The sequence below is a fragment of the Ostrinia furnacalis genome, unplaced genomic scaffold (assembly GCF_004193835.3).
Source record: "Ostrinia furnacalis isolate ACB-3 unplaced genomic scaffold, ASM419383v2 OfSCF1233, whole genome shotgun sequence".
NCBI lineage: Eukaryota > Metazoa > Arthropoda > Insecta > Lepidoptera > Crambidae > Ostrinia > Ostrinia furnacalis.
This window is the reverse complement of record NW_021131472.1, coordinates 210,213-237,432: the sequence shown is the minus strand read 5'-3', so window position 1 is coordinate 237,432 and position 27,220 is coordinate 210,213. Positions and strand designations below refer to the sequence as shown.

Genomic DNA, 27,220 nt, shown 5'->3' with positions numbered 1-27,220 from the left:
AAACAGTCATAATGCTAAATAACAGGCAATACTGAAAAAATACATAAAGTACCCAGAAAATGCTAACAAATAATAAAAAATGAGACTTTTTGAAAAAAATCTGCTTAAAAATTCGTATTTTTTTGGTTATTTGATAAATTTCTCAAAAAAATGCCCCTATAACAGGTGGTTTTTATTACTTTGTATTATTCTCTATCGTATTATCTTTGTAAAACCAAAAATCGCATGTCTCTATCCCTATCACAACATTTGCTATGATCGTTTGAACAAAGGCCTGCCACAACATTATTCTCCGCTACAGGTAGAGACAATTTTAATTTTAACTAAAATGCTTATTTTACTTCGAAATCTTTTGTTTTTATTTGAAATCTAACTTGTCTTTATCAAAATTACAAATCTAGAGCCATTTTCATTTTCGTTGTTAACGAAGCGTTGAATGGCGCGCCCGGAGAGGCTTAGTTCAAACAATCATTGCAAACGTTGTGATAGGGATATCAATGTACTGCCTACCTTCAGTGGTAACATCAAGGTAATAATTAGTTAACTAAAAAGCAAGAAATAAGTAAAATTTTATAAAAAAAAATAAAACCGACTCCAAAAAACCTACACTAAAAAGTAGAAAAATAATTACTAATTTCCTACTTATTTATTAGGACGAATTAATATTTATGTAGATATACCATGATTGATACTTTTGGAGTCGGTGCAGGTAAACTTTACATGTTTCATAATCTTGGCACCGACTCCAGAAGTATCAATCATGGTATACCTACATAAATATTAATTCGTCCTAATAAATAAGTAGGAAATTAGTAATTATTTTTCTACTTTTTAGTGTAGGTTTTTTGGAGTCGGTTTTATTTTTTTTTATTTATTATTTGTTGGCCTTTTTTGTGTATTTTATGTAGTTTTTTTTAGTATCGCCTGTTATTTAGCATTATTACTGTTTTTATTTTATCAGGATATACCGCTTAGTTTAAAAGTTATTACGTTTTCTTTACAATAGGTAATTGGAAGAAAAAAAATTCGATAAAAAATTTAAAAAAAATCTCAAAAATTTTTTGATCTCTTTTTTGTCGATAAAAATAGGTCTAGTTTCATCTATTTTCATATGTACACTTTAACGTGACTCACACTGTATATGACGCTGACTGGTCAAATTCAGATATTTTATTCAGTACATAGGCCCTTTCCAGGGCGCTTATACACGTCCCAAATATAGCTTGCCCTACCACCACTTCGGGACAACATATGGGCTGGTGCTGAGAAGTGGCGGAACTAACTCAGTGACCTTTGTCAGCCTCTTTTTCAATAAAATACAGTAATTTAAGTAAGTAGATCTTTCTTTATGAAGTATTTGAAAATTTTAGTACCTTCATAGTAAGACCCGGGTACCCGGTTTCCCACTTTCATCAAAGAATTTATCAAAATCTCGGAAATTTATTCCAGAGAAGGATCTTTGGAATTTTAATTTTCCGTTGAGTTTATTGACGACAGCACATCCAGTTTGTGTGATAATGAACAAAACAAAAAAACACATTACATAATAGATCACGCAAAATACGTCATTCAATACACAATTCAGGAATGCGGGATTCGAACCCAGTAACAGGTTTTCCTACCACGGCCACCGGCCGACAGCCGAAACGCCAAATTGCATAAACCACTATTAGCGTGTTGCACAAATGTTTTGTTTACTATTATAATGTGAGCGGACAATAGAGAGAGATAGACGACCGTTGGAGAGAGAAAGGGAGATCGGATTTGTAGTACGCACGGTTGGGTTCATGCGGGACGGCACCAAGAGGTATCTAGCCGAAAATGTATTCCTAAAGCCTTGATCACACGTACCGAGTAAACGGGCGAGACAGTAAAATGTTTACACGGTCGAGACAGTTGGGTGAGCGAGTCACATACTCGAGCGCTCGGCCGAGCACTCGGCGTAATGTTCATACACACCGAGTACCTACTGCGCCAAGAGCACTGTCTCGCCCGTTTGCTCGGTACGTGTGATCAAGGCTTAATACTGTGTACTAATCTAGTTTAATAGTATAAAAAAAGTTTGTAAATTAATCTCTGGAAGTTCCAACTGAATCAATTTTTATTCTGTTTATTGTGAAAAAAGTACATTACCTATTTTGTAACTTATTGAAAAAGAGGCTGACAAACAGTGACAAAGTTACTTGCGCTGTTTCTTTCGAAAATTAACCCACATGTTGTCCCAAAAGCGATGGTAGAATTCAATAGGTATGAGATATTTTAAGTCAATTTACTGAAAATTCAAATCCATTGCATTTTTTAACTAATATCATGGATTCATGGAGGATGGAACTGAGGAAATGCCGTTTACGTAGTTTCTGGTCTTCTATCACTATCGCTCTTGCTGGCATCTATCTTTGTGTGAGAGGGATGGAAACATTAGAAACTTTGGCGAACGTTTATTCGGGAGAAGCTTCACAGTTGCGAAAATATTCACGAATACTGCCTTAAGTTTAATGTCATGTTATTTCTAACAATATCCGTTATGTAATACATCGTGTTGGATAGCAATTTGACGACGAATGATAAAAAAATAGTACGTGACTTTTGACCTTTAAAATTACTTGTGTGATAAATGATGATGAATGGGATTTAATTATGAAATTACCACAATGGACAGAGATGAAACATAACAATATGAAATGATTATCAAATTAATTAAGTGGTAAGACGAGACTAATCCTACCTCTCTTTCCCACCACTGCAACTCGTCTACAGTCAGGATTTACAGCTCGGCCTCCAATGAAACCCAACCGGGTATAGGATATACCTTTTACTTACTGTTAATTTAATCAAATGAATGTAGGCGAAGTTCGAAATATAACATCGAATTAACTCCGTTGCAAAGGGAAGACAGATAACTAAAAAGGTATTATACCTTTTATTTAGGAATGAGATACATTAACCACGGACAAAGAAACACGGACACGGTAAGTAAAGACTTTCACGGACTAGCACGGGACGTCCCACCCACAAGGTGGACCGACGACATCATAAAGGTAGCAGGAAGGCGCTGGACGCAGGCCGCTACCCCTGGGCAACATGGAAAGCATTGGGGGAGGCCTATGTTCAGCAGTGGACGTCCTATGGCTGAAATAATGATGATAATGAAGTGAAGTAAGACTCCCTTGACTAATATTGGGCTCACTTTCTAGGTCGCACATAAACTGATGATGATGTTATTGAAAATCAACTGTGATGAGTGAATTTATTACCAGACTAGGTAGTTATTAAATTTCAGGTAATCTATGAATCAAGTTGACTATTTGGAACTAGACAAAACTTTATCATTATGACATCGCTATGATATCTTAAGGAAACAATAGGAAAAGCTTGCTCATCACAGGAAATGGTGATAAACCGCTCAGATATGTACAAGGTTTTGGTACAAGATTTAATTTGGAAACGGGAAAATTTGTGTTACTATTAAAAAAAATCAAATTATTTTTGATTTTGTTAACTTATTTTCATATCCAAATCCTCTCAAACTTTCGCGTCTATTAAATTTGTTTTTATAGATTTATCAACCCATATAGCCAGAAAATATGATTTATTTATTTATACTCTAATACCAAATAAATTGGAAAATAAGGCGTACTTAATGCCATAAGGCATGATTGTGTTGTTTTTGTTTGTATGTGCAGTCCTTTGGAGGCTACTTCTTTCTTTGAAGGCTTAAACTAGCTGACGTGAGAGCGACTCTACCATTTCTTTTTTTATATTTTAATAAAGGAAATAAAAAAAATAGTGATATAATGTATACTGTATAAGCCTGCATGATAACACTGAGGCTGAGAACACATTAAATTTTGGAGATCGCTTCAGCGAAGCGATTTCGGAATTATAACTGTCACGAATATTACTTTGTCTAGGTTGTAATTTCATGAATTACGCCAAACGGATGCGCGTAAGATTAAAAACAACGAAGCGGCGACATCAAACGAGTTAGCTATCTTTGTAGTTACAGTTAACGCGAATGTAATCTTTGCTCAGTTATTTACTTACGATTTTGAATCACTAAACTTACTTGTTAAATTGCACAACTAAGAAACAGAAATATGACGAAGGGAGAAAAAATTAAGTACCCTAAAGTTACAGCCTAAGAATTACGCTTTTTCAAATGTGATTTTCATTGCAATCAATAAATTTATGAATCCACATAAGAATACAAGCCTTTGCTTAGTTGAAAACAATAATTTGACTATCATCACAGGTCAACATTGAGTTAAAAGCTTGAATCTTTACTTAATACCTAGGCTAAGATTAGAAGAGGGCTAATTTGTGTCAATATACAGCTTGATTTGAGTTTGTTCATCTCAATATTCCTCCAAATAAGAATTAATAATACGAAAAACAATTGCAAAACTTACCAAAACACATCGACACTTTCATTTCATTTGTTATCTTATCCAAAAGCCATCGAAACTTCGACTTTCATTTTGTTATCTTATTTAAAAGGTGTAAAAGCTTTCTTGACTTACTGACCTAATCCCGAACTTACTCAACAGGAAACGTTTTCCCAAGTTTTAAAGATAATAGAAACTCAACCGGAAAATGATAGCGAAAAATAAGAATTACTCACAGTGGCATAACGCCGTCCGCCATTGAGCGGTGTAAAAGACAGGTGCGCAAGCGCAAGCCTCAGTACGCGTTCAGAATTCAGAGCGAGCGCACGTCGGTTCTCGCTCCCACCGCGCCAAGTATCGCGATTTTTTTCCCGTGCCAAGTGATTGGATAATATTTTTTGTGTTTACACACCGTTGCTTAACAGTGTCGTGCTGTGATTTACATAATTGGAAGCTCAAAGTAAGTTTGGTGAGCTTTAAAAAGAGCAGGTTTAAAGTCACCTTTGTATTGAAGGAAAAATCCGCTCAGGACACTTATCGCGTTAAAGAAATGTGTTTTTTAAAGGTATAAGTTGTTAAAACCTCGTTGGGGACTTGAAATAAGTTGGTAATTCAAGACTTAATGGTATAATATAAGTTCACGCGTTTTATGTTGCGCTTTGGTGATGAGATTTTAAAAAGATGCAGTAAGGGACTCTACTTTTGATTTGATTTAATAGAGATAGGAAAATAAATTCTAATTCATTCTAATCGAATAATCACAAAAAGTAAATAAAAAGCTTTCGCGAGATTGAACGTCGTTGTTTTCGTCTCTAAATATTTTAGCATCCGATTGCATTAATACGTTGTTTTTGTGTTTTAAATTACATTTTAATATCAGATTTCATCGATATTGATTCGAAATACCAAATGATGTTTGTTGTTTTATCACAACACAGATTTTTCCTCTCTGGCTGAGTTTATTGACTCTATCATTTGATTAATACAACCAATAAGTTCCAACTGAAAATAAAAATATTAAACTGAGAAGCTTAACACAAAAAAAAACTTGAATTTTCTAAAACACAATATTTAAATACACAAACCAAGTCTATTAAAATAATGGTTATTTACATTGTTATTACAATTTTTCTGGCGTTAAGGTCGCCTCTAGATTCCCACCTTAGACAGTTCGATTTTTTCAAGTTATTTTAAAAATGGTTATATTGCGTATGAAACCATTCTTGTAGTTTTAAATCAAAGTTCTCTATGCAGTGATTAAGCATTTTCTTGACTGGTTCTCTCCATAGAACATATCTGTCAGTGGCGGATTTACGATTAGAGTATTTTTTTAAACTTATTTAAACAATGTTTCAACAGTATACCATTTGCAAGTATAATTTTCATTAAAAAATCCATCATTAAGCAACCAAAACCGAAGGCAACTATTTGTTCTTTTGTAAGAACAGTAACAAATCGTAATATTTACAACAAATCGTAAAACATTTCAACATACATCCGGAAATATACGAGAAGTGAATAAAATATTTTATTTACGTCTACATTACGATATTTCCGCCAAAAATTTTGAATTGAGTTATTATGAATGTTACAAATTATTAAAATTTTTAACACTAACTACACGTCACTCGGCGGACTAAGGGAAGGTCGCGATGCTTGTGATCTCGTTAAAACTAGCACAAAAGCCAATTATTTTAGGTAAATAAATAGGCTTTTTTACAGTGCCATTACCTTTAACCTAAATGTCCTTTAACTTCAGGATACTTCATGAATTTGTATACCCCATACATGTCCTAGTAGTGTAACTTAATCCTACCACTGCTTCGGGCCAATAAGTGAGATTTTAGAGGATCTATAGCCTCCCCAATCCCCAAACCTTCTGGCCAGCAAGGGGAGTTAATACCAAATCCTCCATTTGCCTCTGGCACATGAGGGTTGTCCTCCAGCAGTGGAGACTAAATGACCTGAGATGATAGAGGATAATAACCTGAAAAGAGGTCAATCAACAGAAAACATAGTCCAAAAGCATAATAATATGTATGTAAATACAGGTTGTCCCAAAAAATAGTATCAAGCCGAAGCCCAGAGCCAAAAACTATCAAAAATCGCGGAACATACATGGGGGTGATTCGGGTAGCTCTAGTGATGCTCTACCACTGGGCTTCGGCATGACACTACTTTTTGGGACAACCTGTATAAGCCCAGGACCGGTCGTTATGGAAATTCTTGGGGGAAGCCTTTGTCCAGCAGTGGACGTCATTTGGCTGAAACGAACGATAAGCTCAAGTGGCAGTGGGCCGGCAGGACCGAAACTTGTAGCGTAAGATGCCCGACTACTTGATGGACTGACGATCTCAATAAGTGGCAGCATAGGCTTACGTAAAGCATTGAACACTCTTGAACCCTAGACCTAAACGCGAGTTCAACTTTAAATACACACCGGCGTTGTCTACAGTAATAAAACATAATAGCACAAACTAACAACGCTTCAACATAATTATGATAATTCTAATGTCACACCACACTACGACACAAGTGTCAATGTCACACGTGGTTTATGTCAAGAATAATGATTATGAATGAATTGTAAATCGATAAAAATAATCGCTTGTTTATTTTGTTTACTCCCCAACCGGTCTGGCCAGCGTGGGGAGTGTAGGACAAATCCTCCATTTGCCTCTGGTACATTAGAGGGTCGTGCTCCTGGAGTGGAGACTAAATGACCTGATGATGATGATGACAATAGCACAGAATAAGTAATAGTACAGGTACAGAAGGATTACTCCGCAAGACGATTTAAATAAATGCGAGTCTTGCTACGACGCGATACAGTGGAATTCAATTTTATTCACCTACAAGTTTTGTCTCTTTCCATCGCGTGCCTCTGAACTCTTCTTACGCTGTTAGGGTTGCTGTCTAGTGAAAAAAATAATTAATCTACTTATATGTCATGAGGTACGTACCTCATGACACGTATGTATGTAAGTACGCATTCATTATGGAAAACCTTGGGAGAGGCCTTTGTTCAGCAGTGGACGTCGACGAAACGAACGAACGCATTCTGAGCAGTAGTCATGGTAGGTTAGGTTCCTATACTATCCTAAGAATTATTGATTACCTACATGGCCAACATGCCTTTCAGCATCTTTGGGAAGCGAAAAAAAAGATAAATCCAGTAGATTTCTTTTCGAATTTAAACACCCGAACGCCGCACAATATTTCTTTCTCTTTATGTCCATTTTTATATAATACCTCGATCATAGAATTAGGTACTACAACGCACGCCAGCGTCCTGACGGGCGCGCGCGTGACACTCGACTGATATAATACCCGCCGGCGGGGCGCTTCGCTGTTAGTAATTATCGGATGTACCGCGCGGAGTGAGCCAGGCCTGACAATAGTGACAAGAATTTGGCCCGAGGATCAAGCTAAAAATGGGCCAAGTCGCTGGAAGACTCTAATGGCGGATTTACACTATGCGGAAATTAGCCGAGTCAAGTCAAAAAAACACAGGAGTGGGGATGAAATTCATTCGAGTTATTCGTCATCTCGCACCTCTAAAGATGCGAGTTGGCACCTTCTGTTTTTTATGTCATCAACTCGCACCTTTTTGAAATCTGACGTGTTTATGTATAGTCATCTACAAAAATGTTTTAATAAATTACTTAAAGGATTGTGTAAGCCACTTGCAATGAGTTGAGTTTAAATAAAACAAAATGTACTTTTCAGATAGGTTTATATTCTAAATCAACATACTAATAAATATTAATCGGGAAGAAACAAATTATCAACAACTAGCGGCCGCGTGGACCTCGTTTAATTACTAATGATGATGATACTTTTTCATCCCCACCCCACTGTTTTTTTGACTTGACTTGGCTAATTTTCAGCGCAGTGTAAACGCAGCATAAAGCGTTGACTTTCCACGTCTTAAAATACCTTATTTATAAACCAGACACATTATTTACCACACAAAATATTTGTCAATTATCGTACAATACAAACAAAATCAGTTTGTGTGTGGAAATAGCACACCTTGGCCTCAATAGAAAATTGCGGGTCCATTATTATAATAATATTCAGTTAAGTTCTTTGTTGTCATAAATTGTCTAATTTAACTTTCGTTTTCTTGGTTATTTTTAAACTGCAACATAATTGACAATCATTATAATGTTTGAATTTAATCAGTTCGTATTTGTATGCATGTCGATTTCTGTTTTTACCGGTCCGAATGTTTTGTGTTTAAAAAATATGTAACAAAAATGTATTTAATAAGTTAATTTTTGGCTCTTTATGTCCACTTAGATTAAGTAGAGAAAACTCCAGTTAAAAATCTTCATTCAGAATCGGGGCATTATATTAAACAAAAAAATCATTATCAACAGTCATTTAGTCTCCACTACAGGAGCACGACTCTCTAATTTACTAGAGGCAAATGGAGGGTTTGTGGAACTGGATTGGCCACACTCTCCGAAGGGACCCCGATCACATCCCTAAGCAGGCTCTGGATTGGAATCCCCAAGGAAAACGCAAACGTGGTCGACCCAGGAAAACTTGGCGGCGCACTGTAGCGGACGAGGCGAAGAAGATCGGCAAGACCTGGAGCGAGATCAAGCGAGAAGCTCAAGACCGAACGAGATGGAGGACTGTTGTGGACGCCCTCTGCCCCATCTAGGGGACATAGGACCATAAGTCAAGTCAAGTCAAATGGAGGGTTTCTCCTACACTCGGGTTGGGGAGGCTTGATGTTCGCATATTTTTTACGACATCCACGGGAAGAGTGCTCCCACTCTTGGTCTTACTAGGGCTGAGGGATTCCAACTCTCTAATAATGATCTGATGGTTGACTGCCTAGCTTGCATAAATATTTATAACTTAAGGGCAAAAGTATGGAATCACCCTCTAGAGTTTTGTTTCTCTCGAGTTTTGAACTCAATGACTATCTATGCATCTATGGTATCAAGTTAAAGTTTGTAATGTAACCTTTAAACTGGTACCATTTTTAATTTAATCTTCACACACGTCACATCACACCAGCGCCGCCAAGACAGCTAGGAGTCGGAGTGGTCGCCATGGCCGAAATCGGTCGGATGGATCATCATCATCATCATAATCTTCATAGTCGTTTAGCTACAAAGATTACTCAAAACGAATGGGTTGATTCCACACTTTTGCTCGCGAGTGTATATTTTAAAGTCTGTGAACCCTTGAAAAAGAGGCTGACAATAGTGACTGAGTTTCTTGCGCTGCTTCTTCTCAGCACTGGCCCATTTATTGTCCTGAAGCAGTGGTAGGGTTAATACTGGGACGTTAAAAGTGCTTTTTAAAAGCCTACTAGCATAAATAAATGAGTTTTTATCACACGAAAGTCCCTCTGAATTCGAACTCTACAAGTCTACATGCAGTTAGGACTATACTATAGTTCTCAAATTAATTTGAAGCATATTACCTAGTCCTAAAGTCTAAAAACAAAAAATATGAAAATACTATGTCCCTCTACGGCATTGATTCCCAAAGTGGGGGGCCCACACCTTCCAGGGGAGGCGCAAAGACCTTTAAAGGGGAGGCGCGGGCCAAAAACCTGCGATCGCTGAGAGAATGCATTCCAGACTGCTCGATACGACCAATAAATAATCTTGACTGGAGGAGGGGGAGCGAGGTATTTTTTGTATGGTCGAAAGGGGGCGCGTCTCAAATAAGTTTGGGAACCAATGCTCTACGGGCTATACAAAATATCTAATAGTCAGATACTTTGGCGTTCTCTCATTTACTTTTAATTATGTACCATTGTGCGCTTACGCTACGAAGTGACAGAAAGTGAAATTCTATTTCCCAAGAGGTTGAAAATTTTGACACTCTTTCGTCATTGTGTTGTTATGTAATAGAAAAAGGCTTACATTATCCGAAAATATGATAAACGCTGGGCCGGCGAACTTCGTACCGCCCAGTCAAATGTGTGACATGAGGTGTCAATTGCGAAAAATCGCGGAGTAAATACCTAATTTATTTAGGCCCGATTCGACCAACTTTTATCCGGGAATAACTCCTGATGTAACTGGCACATTGACAGTTTCAGTATGGGAAATAAGTCAAAACTGACGATTTATTCTGAGATTAATATTTATTATTTAGTCGAATCCACCCTTAAACATTACAATTTACAATATCCAAGATTTCTTACTTATGTTCGTCAGGGATAGTGGTGAAATATTTTTTCAAATCGATCTAATAGTTTCGGAGCCAATTCAATGCAAACAATTTTAATTATTTTTCAGAATATTTAGACTAGCTCCTACCATCAGCTTAGCCAGCATAGAATCAGTTTTGATCACTCTTCATACTTACAAATCGATTCGATACAAACGTTCCTCTCAACTTCTTGCGAAGAGCCTTGAGTAGATAAATCCATAGTCTATGCTCAAAAATAAACGTGTCATTCCCACAATAAACTAGTAACCAGAAAAAACGAGTATACCCACAGTTTAGTGCTCCCGGAAAGCGTCGATCTGTCCTTGACATTATACTATCTTCATTGAGTATTCGGATCATGTCCGAGCATGGTTTACATGACGCAAACAGCCGGCTTATCAAGCTAGAGACTAGCGTCTTATGCAGTCGGAATAGTTACTGTTTTGGAACGGCAATGCAATCCATTGTGGTTGATCAGTACGTGATGCGGCATATCCTGGAATTGTGGGCAAAATAGTGCGTTTTGCGGGAAAGATTTTCCAGGATGGTTTCTTGGGAACTGTAAAGTCAAACGTCAGGACAGATAGGCTTTTAAGTTCAATAATACGAGTAAATGCAGTCCTAAAGATATAATTCCGAAATCCGCTGCACTTGTTCTGCGCAGAAATGACCTGACCCACAGATCGCAGAAACTAAAAAGATGAGTGAAAAGGGGCGGGGCCGGTGTCGCAGCAATATGCCCAAAAACAGAACACATTGCTGCAGACGTCATAATGTAGTTTACATTGCTTGCGTAGTACTAAAAATTATTCGAAAGTTGAGTAGGTACCTACTGATACCGCAGTAGATAATGAGCACATATTTTGATTACTTGGTTTGTGTCAATTTCTCATAACTCAGCGCATTGGTATATTTGGTATCTCTCTATATCTCTAAGATCTGACCTGATGATGATAAAATTACTCGACCTAGTGTTTCTGATTCCAACCAGGTGTGTTGTACAACTAAGATCTCTTTATACATATTCACATGCTCATAATAAATCGAAACGGTTCAATTTATGGGACTATTCCCACCTCTCGTTCCCACCTGCAACTCCTGTGTAGCCAGGATCTACAGCTTGACCGCCAATAAAAACCCACCAGTGAAGGTCATACTTTGTCATTGGACCCGCAACGAAATTTATCAGAAGAACATATTAGTTCGAAGTTATGGCACAATTTAGACATTCTTATCTGTAGGAACTGATATCTTCCAGGCAACCCAGGGAGAGCAAGGACATTTGTTTAAGAAAAAGGGTACATTATACGTATGCCAAGTATGAATCTGAATCCACCTTTAATGGTAATGAACCCCAAAGCCGGTTCGCATATAACACCGAGCGACACGATAAAAACAAGTAAAACTGCAAGAATTGAGGGTATTTCGAAAGGCCTACAACATCATCAACCATCATATTATGCAAGAATATTATTGCCAATTTTATATTTCAAGTAATATAAAACATGACTCACTTTAAGGCGTAAAGAAACAATCCTACCAAAAACATTTTCATGTAAAATTGCCATTGTAAAAAAAGTTACGGGACTATTCCCACCTCTCGTTCCTACCACTGCAACTCCTGACTGTGTAGCCAGGATCTACAGCTTGACTGCCAATAACCCAACCAATGAAGGGCAAGTTTGTCCCGGGGGAAAGTTAAACTGTCATTGGACCCGTAACGAAATTAATCAGAAGAACATACTAGGAGGAGTTCGAAATTAAGGTTCGACTTCCCTCCATTGCAAAGCGGATGACAGGTGACAAACAAAGGTTTAAAACCTTTAAGAAAAGATTATGTATGTAAAAAAAGTTATCAGGTCTCATGCAATGAAGGTTTTCGCGTATGAAAGATCCGCTAGATGGCGGGACGTGGATGTGGGCTGACTGCTGCATGATTGGTGGATTTTGACATATCTGTCAATGTCATGTCAAAAATAACCAATCATGCAGCATTTGGACCTCGCGTACTGCCATACATCTGGACGTATTGCCATTTGGTGGATTTTTCATACGCGAAAACCCTCATTCTACATCTTCTAAGTCCGCCTGGCTAGCTACCACCATCTGTGCAAACCATCTGTCGCCATAACAACAATATTAACAGCATTGTCATGTTCCGGCAGTTGAAACTAAAATAGCCAGTTCCTCTGTGGTTGAGGTTTACGTGTAAAGGTGAATTCACTTCCACCTTTCAGCCTGATCTGATCATCACTTCCTTACCTATCCAGCAGGTGAGATTCTGGCCAAGAGCCTGCATCTCTTTCTCTCTCATTCCTCGTTATGGATTAAAAAAAAATTTTTAACGGGAAAAATATCAAAAAAGCCACCACTGAAGAGTCACATAATCCCGAATTCCCGGCTGTATATTTAACCCTTTTGGTTCTTCGGATACACTTAAAAAACTCAATCGTCCGTAATGATCACTTTACCACCTCAAACTGTCTAATAAGACCAAATTACACCCGATCGTGGGTCATTGATACCACAGCCAAGAGAGGACAGTATGAACAAATGACTTTGAACGTGGGAGTGACTGTACATGACTTAAAAACAACAAGAAACCGGGTATAACTGGCCCTAAGATTTGTGCGCATTTCACAAAAAAAATTGTTTTGCTTAAACTTTAGCCGTTGGCCGTGTAACTCTGGCAGAATAGAACAGGAACTCTACTTTTCCCATGGATATGAAGAGGCAGCTAAAAGAAAGATAAATTAGCGAACATCGTATCTCCCCAACCCGTCTGGCCAGTGTGGAATGTATGCGAAATCCTCCATTTGCCTCTGGTGTATTAAAGAGATTTGTGCGCCTGAAGTGGAGACTAAATTAAGGTTCGAAGGCAATAAATACTTTTTTTATTTATTTATTTTGTGGCAAACCGAACCTCTTTGTTATTGATATTTTTTATTTTTCTCTAAGAATTCTGTTTTTGACTACTGTCTTGTTGGTAGTGTCTTAGCAACGGTACGAAATAAACGCGAAGTAAATTTATTTGGATATTTTTCACTCTTTTCTCTCTAAACCTCTGATTCCTCACTGTCCTCAACATATTTTTTCTCTTTTATCTAAATTCGTACTTAGTAGTATAAACTTCTATAGAAACACGATCACGTTTGTATACTAATCTATTGCAGTCGAGATTTCAAGACACATTTATAAAGCGTCCTGGCCGTTCTCCCCGAGCTGTGCCAATACAGAAATGATACGCAATCACGGGTCACTGTGGACCCTCGAATATTTACCCAAATTACTGCCAAATTCGCCGCGAGAAAATTACATCATCCTCCCATTATATTCGGGGACTAACTGGACCAGTATTGGGGTTGGAACACACTGTCCACAAAAAATTAACAACAACAACAAAAACAATGTTTTGATGAACACCTTTAGATTTATGTAGATGAGAAAAATGATATTATGTGGCTACCGTAATTTTTCACTTATTTATTTTATGAAATATCGTGTTTTGTATTTTTGTTTGATACGAAAATAAAGTATTTTTAAGTGTGAAAAATGCACTCGAGGGAAAGCCATAATCTTGGTTTGCTAATCGTGCATGTCATTTGAAGATAACTTTGCCCATCATCAATATAATATAACATTAGGTCGTAATGTAATTTTTCGCTTTGATTTTTTATATTTCAAACAAGCTTTGTGAACAACGAGTCAAAATTACAAAGCTTATTTTAAAGCAACAAAATCAAAGTGAAAAAATTCCAAATAACATATTTTTAGTATTTTTGCGCCAATGTTATACTGATGGTCAAAGTTACCCAAATTGACAGTACTCTTATTACATTTATTACTACAACCGTGTGCACCGAGCCTTACACCGGGAGATACATCATTTGGAATGAGTCACAACAACATAATATTAACATTACTTAACTTTTTGCACCGCCTTAGTTTTTGTTTTATGTCAGGAAGCCCGTCAGTTAATATTTAAATCGTAACAGTAAAATATGTTTTTTACTTGTTATTATTAAAGAGCTATTTAACGTTTGAGGTTAGGCTGGGGGTACACTGGGTGGAGATACGCTACAGGAGGCAGCGATCTGACGCTACAGAAGGCAGTCAGCTGACGCTACATTACACTAGCTACACAGTGATATGTTGCTACTTTGGCAGTGAGCTGACAATACACTGGTTAAGGAAATAACGCTACACTAAGCAGTGAGTTAATCTGCACTGGCACTGGGCAGCGAGGTAAAGTGACAAAACGCAAATACCAGACGCTACACTAGACAATGAGTACGGGTTGTAGTAGGTAGCTAGCTAGTCCACTATGCAGCGATATGACTACAGAGTACAGAGGTCAAAGAGCTAGCTAGCTACTGCGCGCTATATTACGAAATCAGAGTACATTGGGCAGAAAATTGAACGACGATACACTGGGCAGCAAGCTAACGCTACACTGTACAGTGGACTGACTCTACACTGGGCAGTTCTCTAGGAACAGTGATGCTACACTATGCAGTGAACTAACGCTACACTATGCAACAAACTCTACATTTTGCGGCGATCTGACGCTGTACCGGGCATTTAACTAACTCTGGTCTCTAGTGGGCAAGCCAGCTGAGTTTAATGAACTTCACATACTCAAAATTAGTTTCGTGCCATAATGTCTGCCTCGACCAAGCCACACACACCATATTAATTACGTATTTTAAAGCAATTACCATTCTATTTCACATACACATAAAGTTCTAGATCCCATATTCTCTAGTCTGTAGTCCATTGGTTCCCAAACTTATTTGAGACGCGCCCCCTTTCGACCATACAAAAAATTCCGCGCCCCCCTCCTCCAGTCAAGATTATTTATTGGTTGTAACGAGCATTCTGGAATGCATTCTCTCAGCGGTCGCAGGTTTTTTATACTTAAGTACACAGATGGCCCGCGCCCCCTTTAAAGGTCTTTGCGCCCCCCACTTTGGGAACCAATGCTCTAGCTTGTCTATAAGCACGTAGGAAACCGGGTGCAAACCTTGACATTATTGGCATTCCCTTTCGGAGTGTCGGTTAATTATAAATTGTAACAAATCAACAGACGGAACCGCATTGTTTTGATATTAATACAAACACAGGCAAAAGTCTAGTTCTAGAAACCTAAACGATTTGCCACATTAGGGTTGCAGGCGTCCGGATAAAGCCAGACATAGTTAGGCTTTTTGATTGCGTGTCCGGCCGGTCAGAACCGGTGTCCGGGTTGTCCGGCTTTTGTTCGCCAGATACACGACTCGCGCTCTGTCGGTAGTAGTTGACGGTCTTGTCCGGTCAGGCGATAGTACTCACTAATTGCAATGTAAAATGTCCCAAATTTGACAATCACAGAACATTTACGACTGAGATCGAATCAAGTTTCAGGAGTTATTTTATGACGTAAGAAAGACTTCCTACAGACTACAAACTTAGGTCGGCCGATAGTTTAATCGGCTTCCAATTTGATTGATATTTATAAGTAACTAGCGGCCCCCCGCGACTTTGTACGCGTGGATCCCGTTTTACCCCGTTTCGTAAAATCCTTTCTTAGCGGATGCCTACGTCATAATAACAATTGAGTTTTAGTCACAATTTAGTTTCTTGCGCTGTTTCTTCTCAGCTGACCCATTTATTGTCCCGAAGCAGTGGTAGGGTTAATACTGGGACGTGTAAAAGAACTTTTTAAAAGCCTACTTGCGAAATAAATGAATTTACTATTGGTTAACAAAAGTCTGTGGTCTACAAATCTTACTTTTGCACCTTGTAGTCGATAGCATATCAAACAAAAATTTTCGTTGCAAAATAGCACTTATTGTTATAAGTACATAAGGTTCATAATACGGACCTAAGAACCGCTCGATACATGCGCGCGCGCCGGTGACATGACCAAATTCCTTTGCCTTTTTTCTCGCTTTATTGGACAGGTACCCGATTGAAATGCGGCAGTGTTGGGGACGTGTCGATAGCTGTGTTGTCGATAATTGCTCGATAGTCTTAAAAGAGTTCTAATAAAGTAAAGTAAAAAAAGTATTTATTATTTTTATTCCCAAAAAATGACACAAATGTACAATTTTAGTAACTGTACTGCAGTGTGCTAATTGTACTTTTTTAAATTGTTGCGTAATCGATTAAATCAATCAATTGGCGAACATTCATTAGCTGTTATAACGCGATTATTGCTAAGATTTTACGTAAAAATCTAACGTCGCTTATTTCCACATCGAACACAATTAGTCTTAGTATTTATTTATTTTAATTTAAAACCTGAAACAAGAAACAAGTTTTCAGGCCGAGTAAAGTTCAGTTAGACAGTGATTGTAACAAAAATCCTTCGAAACGACTTGATTCACCGATTCTTATGAAATTTTGTGCGTATATTCAGTAGCTCTAGGAACAGGACGTGAAAATTTTTTCATACCCCCAGATGCAAAACAACGTTTGCTGGGTCAGCTTGTGTTTTAGAAAAAATATCGACAATGTCGATACAAGTCTCGTGACAACACTAATCTTTTAAAAAACATTTCGAGAGGGACAAAAGTTTGAGGCATCTAGTTTATCTTACTTGTAAAGGACTCTATAATGAGATATATTTCAGACAGAGATGTACAGTCGCAGAATGAAAAGGTTCGTCACCTTAGTGTCGGTTTTCGCTTGCACTAGGTACTGTAAGAGTCAAACCTGCCAACATACCAGTGCAAGAAACAGTGCTGCTAACATTTAAATAAATGTGACGTTTGCTAACGAAGAAGGTTTAGCTTATTTTTCTGTCCCATCGCATCAGTGCAATGTTACAAAATGTATTTTTTTTATTTTATAGAAATAATAATGGCAGGTTGAACCAACAAGAAGGTTTTAGTTTTTCAATCATAAAAATTTTCTTGACAAGATAAATGTCAAACAACTTTAATCTGAATAATTTTGAACTTTACTGACTAACAGTTAAAGATTATTTTGTCTATCTCGAGATTATTCTGTAACATAGTTTCAAAAGGTAATATGTGCTCGCGATTCGTTGAAGGAATCAATTTGAAAACTGACGAACCTTTTCATTCCGCGACTGTACAGTCAGCGTCAAATAGTTCGTGACACCCAAAGTAGCCAAACAGGTCGCAACATGTCTTTGTTGCAATGAAGGCTATCGTTTTTATACTTAACAGTTGGCACCCCTAGCGATTGACAGGACCTTACTCTACATTGGCGCCATCTTGATGAGTGCAAATGCGATAGTCCTCCTACCACTTTAGCGCTCACCAGTTGGTGCCACTGTCTTCGCTGCTAGCAAGTGACAGGACCTTACTCTACAGTGGCACTAACTGGTGAGCGTTAAAACGATAGCCCTCATTGGAATAAGGTTGTGTTGTCAACTTGGATATCACGAACTACTTGACGCAGACTGTACTAAAATTTTTGCTATAGTGTGACAGGCTGTTTCACTACTTGATAAAGTCCCTGACAACTTATTAGGAAAACTTATCTGCTAGATAGATAAACTACAACTTGCTTTCATGGGTCTTGAAAAGAGACATTTTGGCAGATAAAATATAGTTTTTTTCCAATAAATGGGAATACCCAACATTTTCTATTACTTTTTAAAATGTTTTGGTGGGATTATACCTGAACCAGGCCTGTTCATCTCAGCGAGTTTACATCGAAAACAAAACACGCACGATGGCCCACCTACAGGATACTATTCGACAAGGCCTCACATACGAGCGAACATTGACTCACGCACGCGTATTCTTGTGTACGATGGAAGAAAATAAAGAAAATGGTGTACTAAATACTGTGCAGTATTTAACTGCCTAAATAATAATAAAACCACAGAATGTACTTTTTTAATTTGCCTCAAGACACTGAGAGGTAAATAAGTAGTTAATATTATTCATGATAATTCATGCTAAATCATGTATTTCCTCCGCCATTTTCCGCAGTTTGGCACCTCACGTCACATCATTTTACCGAAGTCAGCCCTATAGCTTCGGCGCAGTGCCGATCACTGACGTTTGTCAACAAAATGGTGCTTGACTCTTGAGACAGGCTAATTTACACCATATTGTTAATGACATTGAGCATACATTTTTTTAAATACCTTCGTGAAGTAAAACTTATGTACGTAGTACTTATTATTATTCTGTGCCTGAACTAAGAAAGTTCCTGATCCTGTGTATCAGTCACCATTAATATCCTTTATGTTGGACGTAGTTATTTATGTCAAAAAACTATGTAGGTACCTGAACTTTATCAAGTGAAGTGTTTCACAAAGTAATTGCTATGTTTTGAATTAGAGAAAAAAAAAACAAAACCCTCATTCTGGCGCAGTCGGGTAAAAATAGCCGGGCATGAAATAGAAAAAAAACAAACTAATCTCTCTCTCTTTACAGGTAAACAAACCAGTTCCAAAAACGATGTACTAGTGAAAGAACCAAAATGGCGTATACCAAGACAGTATTATCATTATTATTAGTGAACATAGTTATAACCAACTGCCAAGATGATATCCGAACACAGAATTATAATATGGACGACATCCAAGCAGATCTACTTAGAAGCAACGACCAGGAGTATAGGCATAAAGATATAGAACCAGAAAAGTCTATGATGTTTGAAGATACTGATAGAAGTGATGATAGACCGACGACTGTAGATTACACAACTACAGAAGTGCCAGAAGATAATAAGAGTGAAGAAGTGGAAAGTGAAGATGAAGCAGTAACTCCAACAGAACTGCCAACAGATACAGTTGAGAATACTGTTTACAGAACTAAAGCGGAGGAGGATATTTATTTGGGCGACACACAACACGCCAAAGATACTAAGGTGAGTGTTATTGTTATTGAACTATTCAATGGACGGTGTGGGACAATAGCAACAAATATTGACGTAGTGTGAGATAGTATTTTAAACACTAAACTAAGGGCTATATCAAATTAGACGCTTTGAGCAGGACGTTAGTCGTACCTTAACTATCCCTATCACACTATTATCCGGGCCTTTTTAAGGCGAGAGTGAATAGGCACTTACAGGGCAGATATGTACCTTCATAGACTGCATCTCACTTAACACCAGGTGCGATTGCGGTTGTATATCAAAATAATCATATTTTTTTCTGTCACAAATCGACTTTGAAAGGACATCATCCACGTTTCATATACGAGGGCGGCACTGAAAATTTCGGGAATCAAGGAAGTGAAACAACATTACTATTTAAAAATGTATTTATTGCTTTTTAAAGTATTCTCCGCGAAATTTGACACATTTTTCCATACACGAAACCAATCATTGAAGCAACCATTCCATTCGGAAGTTTGGGTCTCCAAAATGGCCGTTTTGTAGGCGTCCACAGCTTCTTCAGGTGATGAAAATGTCTGACCACGCAATTTATTCTTTATTTTAGGGAAAGTATAGAAATCATTAGGGCTTAGGTCGGGGCTGAACGGCGGATGGTCTTATAATTCTATGTTTTCTTGCTCTAAAAACTCTTTTGTTCTGTGCGCGGTGTGAGAACTCGCATTGTCGTGATGGAGGATGATGCCGCGGTTGCAGTTCTCTTTACGGAGTTCAGAAACAACCTGTGGCAAACAAATGCTAGCATACCATTCTGCATTAACCGTTCTTTGTCCCCAAAGAGGAATAGTCGCAACATGGCCGGTTTTGGAGACAAACGTGGCCATAATTTTTTTGCAACACTCCGTGAACGAACAATTTTTGTTGGCTTTAACTCATTTTCAAACACCCAAACTCGTGACTGGTTTTTTGTTTCGGGTTCGTACGCGTATATCCAGGATTCGTCACCTGATACGATGTTGTATACAGCATTTGAGGATCCTATTTTTGGTCCAAAATCAAAAGTGCCGGCCAACAAAAAAAAGTGCTGTATTCTGACAGAATACGTCTGCCTTAGCATTTGTTACTATGGCACCAAAGCCGTAGCTCCACTGTGCGTCGAGTATTTGAGATCTAAAAGTCATCGACTATTCGTACATTTTTTGTTCAAAATCAAGTGTCGGCCAATAAAAAAAAAGTGCTGTATTCTGACAGAATACGTCCGCCTTAGCATTTGTTACTATGGCACCAAAGCTGTAGCACCACTGTGCGTCGAGTATTTGAGATCTAAAATTCATCGACGATTCATACATTTTTTGTTCAAAATCAAAAATGTCGGCCAATAAAAAAAAGTGCTGTATTCTGACAGAATACGTCCGCCTTAGCATTTGTTACTATGACACCAAAGCTGTAGCACCACTGTGCGTCGTAGTATTTGAGATCAAAGTCAGTCGTTTCATATATTTTTAGAACTCAAATACTACGATGCACAGTGGTGCTACAGCTTTGGTGCCATAGTAAGAAATGCTAAGGCGGACGTATTCTATCAGAATACAGCACTTTTATTTTTTGGCCGGCACTTTTGATTTTGGACTAAAATGGATGATGTCCTTTGCTAATATTCTTTAAAAAAATCCACAATATTTTCTGTTTTGTTTTTAATTCTTTTGGAGTGTTAACAAATTGACACACGCACTGGTTAGTGCTAGCTAATATAGCTGTATTATTTTTAGTGTGACTAAAAATTGTTGGGAGACAAAGATAAATAAATACTATTTCTTGTGACAAAACGCTGTCATTAAGGCCCCAAAAAGTCGCCGTGGGCGGGGGCCTAATCTAGACTAGTTGACAATAATCGGTATAAAATGTTTCGTAGACAGAAGCAACCACCCAGTGGACCACCAGGCCCATGGATGAGATGGAGGACTTCGTGCCCAGGATAGCTGAGCTTGGAGATGACCTGGAGATCACCGGACAGAGGAGTCCGAAGACTGACAACAGTGAGTCCTTATATTTGATTTACTTTTCTTACGCCCGTATTCACAAACATTACTATGAGGTCTCACAGTGCGCGTGGACGCACAAGGTGACACACGAACCAATCACAAAGCTCTATTCAACGCTGTGCGTTGCTGCGATTTGCTGCTTCACTTAAGCAAGCATCGTTTGTGAATACGGGTTAGACATTAAACTTTAATTTGGCCTACATTTCCCTACATACAAATATTTGTGTACATGAACCTCCCATCTGCAGTCGGTTAAAAAGGGAATCAGATAACAGACGTGTACTTCAAGTACAATCGACAGCACATCGGACACACAATTTTTCGTTGAAAAATAGCTCCTATATCAACTACATAACGCCCTATTTGTGAATTGCAAACTTGTATAGCAGCTTAGAAAGTGGCATCAACTTTGCGCTTACATAAATTACGGATTACCGCTGAGTCGAGGGTTGACACCTGCGTATTTATGTATTTATGAACTGTCCCAGCGAACTTAGTACGGTAAATAAAAAGTTGTCTTAACTTATTATAAAATCGCAATATTAATTTCTGAACGTATTCTGTTTGACACCTATTATTATTCTGTCTAATGGCTACAATGCACAATGGTGCGAATTTGAAGCACACTGGTTTTGCCAATGTCGAGTGTTTAGAGAAACACGGTGGACAGTGGAATTGACACCTATAAATATTTGACAATAGCTGGCTCGGCAAATTGACTAAACTCAAATGTGACATGAGTGTCAATAGCGCGGAAAATGGCAAAGTAAATACCTAATTTATCGAAGTTTTTTGACCAACTTATTTAAAAAAAAAATTAATGTCGAAAGAATATTCAAATCCGTCCAGTAGTTTCGGAGCCTATTGGTTCTAAACAAACAATGAAATCTTTCCTCTGTATAATATTAGTGTAGACAAGGAATATTTGCTAAAATGCAAATAAATTAACATCTAAATAACATCGATAATTTATATCATATCTGAACAACTTCCTCAATAAATATTAAAACGTTACACTATTCTCTTCCAATCGATGACAGCCCTGCCATTTAGCATCAAATTAGCGTACACACACATATTAATACTACGGTTGCAAACTTGACCTTATTCCAACGTAGTAAACTCCATGCAACTGGATCTTCACATGTAGACAAATTATGACTATAACTAGCGGCCGCCCGCGACTTCGTACGCGTGGACCTCGTTTTACCCCTTAGGCCCAGAACAGACGGTGAAACGCAACTGCAACTGCTAGTTACTTTTGAGTTGCATCTAAGTTTCTGCCATAGCGTCCGTTGAGAGACCACACATGACGCGACCAGTTTGAAACTTTCAGTTTCATTCATAAGAATCATCAGAAAGTTGCAGTTTCGTTGCAGTTGCGTTTCACCGTCTGTTCTGGGCCTTAGTTCGCACCTCTGTTGTTTGATATCATGTTGAAACGCCATCTTTTCACGGCTTCCCCCGCATGAATATTTACGAACGTCAAAAACAGTACATAGTTTCCTGTACTGCGCTGTAGATTTTAACCAATAAATTAATAAAATAACATCATAAATTATAGCCTATATGTTAATCTGGGTTATAAACAATAATACTGTAAAGTTTTAACAAAATCCGTTCAGTAGTTTTTGCGTGAAAGAGTAACAAACATCCAGACATCCAAACTTTCGCATTTATAATATTAAGTAGGATTATTTGATTTTTTTACGAGGAAAACGTAAGTTTGTATCTGATTGGCTTTAATCTGTGTCAGTTAGTCAGACTGGTATATCAAGGTAAACTGTATAGCCGTCTTGTCTAGTTTAGTTCGGTGATTCGTCACGAGTTTAGCCAGTCGAACCTTAACTTCGAACTCCTATGTTCTTCTGAATAATGTCGTTGTGGGTCCAATGACAGTTTATTTTTTCCCCGGGACAAACTTGACCGTCACTGGTAGAGTTTTTATTGGCGGCCAAGCTGTAGATCCTGGCTACACAGGAGTTGCAGCGGTGGGAATAGTCCCGTGATTCGTCACAAAATGGGACAAGAATCATAGGTTTCTTTCCAAAGAATATTTAGTAATATTTCCCTTCCATCATCGGGGAACCAGACGCAGGTTAGCGTACCATCCCTACATTGCTGATTCCAAAAGAAATCCTATTTCATTTGGCCCAAGAACACAAACGCCCGTCTTCACAAACGATGCTTGCATAAATGAAGCAGCAAATCGCACGCACAGCGTTCAATAGAGCTCTGTGATTGGTTCGTGTGTGACCCTGTGCGTCCACGCGCACTGTGAGACCTCATAGTAATGTTTGTGAATACGGGCGTTACCTATTAATAAAACCTATACCGATTTGTCCTGACACCTTAGAACGAGGAGCGCCACCTTCATATGAGCGAAGCAGTAAACACTAACGTATACCCTTCTCTTTCCAGCAGACCCCAAGACTCTAATCGACAAGCGGAACTTCGAAGTCAAGCCCCGCCCTACACCAGTCGTCAGCAAGAGTTCAACCCTCAAGAGCTGGTTGGAGGACACCTGGACGCGGCCTCCCGCAGGCCTGCTGGTGCCTCTCAGGCCGATGGCTCTGAACAGAGCGCTCGCTGTGTGGAGCGACCTGACGGTGGAAGGACTGAACGTGTCTGATATCGTCATTGTGGGATATGACTCTAATGGTAAGTCCCTACATACCACCTACCCACCATTTTTATCCTCAACTTTCTAAGTGCGGAGGACCCTGCCTAATATGTGGTCCCTCCTTACCTTAGCGAGCAAGAATAACCCCTTCCCTGGCTCAGAAGCGAACAAGAATGTGCAGGAATAAATTTCGTTTGGAAATGTCTAAAAGCCAGGGGGATCCTGTCTAAAAATGTGTGATTTCCCTCCCCCCTAGCTTAGAAGCTGGTCACAATTCCAATTCGTAAGTGGTTTATGTCTCATTCTTACAAAGATTGAAGAATGAGTGACAGTATACAATGGTAAGCCTTTTTTAAGGGAAGAACTAAGCTAGCACCAATAGAATCGCTTCATTTACCAAACTACACTCATAGCATGCACGTACCGGAAAGCGCAGTGTAGCCGCGTAGGACGTCCACCCACAAGGTGGACCGTCGACCTTATAAATGTAGCGGGAAGGCGCTGGAAGCCGCCACCAACCGGCCATTGTGGAAATCATTGGGGGGGCCTATGTTCAGCAGTGGATGTCTTATGGCTGAAATGATGATGTTGATGATGACTCATAGCAAGTCTAGTGTAAATGGAAACGGCTTAGCGGAGCGAGGTTTTTGTACACATGAAAAATGATAAACCACTAACAGAAATGTGTATGAGCGCCCCTCGGATCAAGAAACTTCGTTCGTTCGTTCGTTTCAGCCAAATGACGTCCACTGCTGGACAAAGGCCTCCTCCAAGGTTTTCCACAATGCACGGTCCTGCGCTGCCCGCATACAGAAGCAAGAAACTTATCAGTTGCATAACGGAGTAATTGACGCCATTAAACTTCTAGAACCCTTTCTAGCAAAAGAAAACTATATTTTTAATAACTAACTCAATCGAGAGTGGTTTCAACTACCCTATAGCACATTTTATTTCCATTTGCATGCCACCTCAGGGGTTAAAGTAGACCACTTTGGATACTATAAAGCCTTATAATAACGCAGTATGCTTTAACGACACATTGTGAATTGTCATGTACTGCAAATTGGTCAATAATTGACCATTAGCTGTTCCAGTCTCACACAATAAAACAAAACAATGGATGACCATTCGGGCAATTTACAATGCGATAATTACTAATGATGATTGCCATTTTTTTACCAAGAAAACGTAACTGGAATGTTGTGTAATTCTATGAAAATTTCGAGCACGAAACTCTGTTACGAGTAAGTACCTAGTGGTTAGAAGAGCTAAAGCCCGGTCTGTGAGCACGTAGAATTTTGTCCAATGATCCCAAGCTACCCATCCTTATCGCTTGCGCGTAATTATATTGCTATATTATTGCAAGCGATAAGGATGGGTAGCTTGGGGTCATTGGACAAAATTCTACGTGCTCACAGACAAGACTATACTAGTGGTTATAAATTAATTTTTAGCTTAGAGAACTCATCCTATTTTGTTCTATTAATTTTGTTGCGTGCGGAATGCGGATCCAATTACAGGTTAACTTCCGTGGGATTACTAATCCTTTACTAGTTGTAATTGACTGGCAGTCAAGCTGTAGATCCTGGCTACACAGGAGTTGCAGCGTTGGAAACGAGAGATATTAAATGACAATATTACCTATCCAGAAATGAGAGTCTGTCGCCATAACGAAAATGGTGAGAGCATAGTTGTTTTGGCAGTTGGAGGTAAGATAGCCTATTCAATTGTGGTTGAGGATTGCGGGTGAAGCTCGCTTCAACCTTCAGCCTGATCTTCACCACATCAACACTTTCCAAAGGTCGACGGCTTCACCAGTTCGGATGTACTTAGTGGCACGCTGAAAATTTGAACTCTGACATATTTTAAGATTTTACGTGAGTGAAATCGTGGATGTTTATGAGAAATAGTGCTTCAGAAACGTGGTGACTGGTTCAGTGATTGATATGTACAAAATAGTGAAGTAATCCTGACACTTACACACAAATGATATCCAGTGTCATCCAAAATCGGTTTCGTTTGACAGCTCGTGGTTGTTGCTCTATTCCAAAGGAATATTAACTTTATGGTTTTAGCATATCTCCAGGCAAATAGAATTATGTAAACACGACTGCATTTAGCATGAATAATGAATATATTAATGACGTTGAGGTTATCAAATTACTTCGAGTAAACCACACATATCCTATAGTCACAGTTGAGGCATACTCCAGAAGGCTTATTATGGTGTTACTATGGTATAAGTTCTTGCAACTCACGAAGGCGAGTGAGCTTTACTTGTGTGTGTACGTGAACATGCACATAATGAAGTGCATCGTTTGTGAATACGGGCGTTAGACACTTGAAAGTTTCGACGTGTTTCCTTCATCCAGTATGTAAGTATCTCAGATGGAAGAGCAGTCGCCCTGCAAGCGAAAGGTCTTGGGTTCGATTCCCACCTTAAGCAGTTCGGTATTATCAAGTTGTCCGGAGAGCTGAGAGTGAGTTTACATAAAACGTCGTCACTAGTGAGCACGTTTAAAAAATCTATGAATATTTTAGTTCTGAAAGTATCCGCTAGGGGCGCTGTACAATCCGTCGTAGAATTAATGTTATTTTTTTACGCGCTCACTAGTGACGACGTTCAAATCAAATCAAATTTCTTTATTTGCGTAATTCCAGGTACATAAGTGGTCTTACATAGATTTGGTAGGTTTCACTGAAATTTGCTCAAACTAGGAAGCGTACAAATATTAAAAAGAGTAGTAGACTTTATATCGAAAATAATACTAACATGTCATATTACATTAATTGATTAAAAACAGAAAACTAATAAACTATCATTAATTAAATTATAAACTAATACAGAATGTCATATTGAATAATTATTGTCATATCATATTGAAAATGTCACCTCAGGATAATAATGTACTTATTGTATGTCACTTAACATTACAATTAAAATAGTCGTTTAATGTAAACTCATACTAAGGGTGGTTTTAGTGTCATGCGGACCGTCCGGTGCGGACCCTCTCCGCACGGCCGATCTGTATGAACTTCTAGGGAGCGTTTTAGAGTAATGTCAGAGTAAAAATGAGTAGGTCATCTTCGCACCGAGCGCGGTTTGTATCAAAAAATCAAAATCAAAATCAAAAATATTTATTCAGTTTAGACCACAAGTGGCACTTATGAACGTC

At 38.5% G+C, this 27,220-nt stretch overlaps 2 protein-coding genes across 6 annotated transcripts in view; one reads left to right on the top strand and one right to left on the bottom strand.

Moving 5' to 3' along the window:
• Window positions 1-27,220, bottom strand: part of PAPLA1 (Phosphatidic Acid Phospholipase A1) — a 131,086-nt gene that overhangs the window by 67,403 nt on the left and 36,463 nt on the right. The gene's annotated exons all lie outside the window — the stretch shown is intronic.
• The window catches only part of LOC114351977 (uncharacterized), a 54,665-nt gene continuing 32,121 nt past the window's right edge, over window positions 4,677-27,220 (top strand). The window contains exons 1-4 of one of the 2 annotated variants that reach the window (XM_028303375.1): window positions 4,677-4,845; window positions 18,974-19,409; window positions 21,292-21,415; window positions 23,846-24,082. In XM_028303375.1, the coding sequence (XP_028159176.1) occupies window positions 19,020-19,409; window positions 21,292-21,415; window positions 23,846-24,082 (751 nt within the window). In that variant the 5' untranslated portion in view covers window positions 4,677-4,845; window positions 18,974-19,019. Of the gene's footprint in view, window positions 4,846-18,973; window positions 19,410-21,291; window positions 21,416-23,842; window positions 24,083-27,220 lie in introns of both variants that reach the window. The other variant, XM_028303374.1, reaches the window with a different exon arrangement.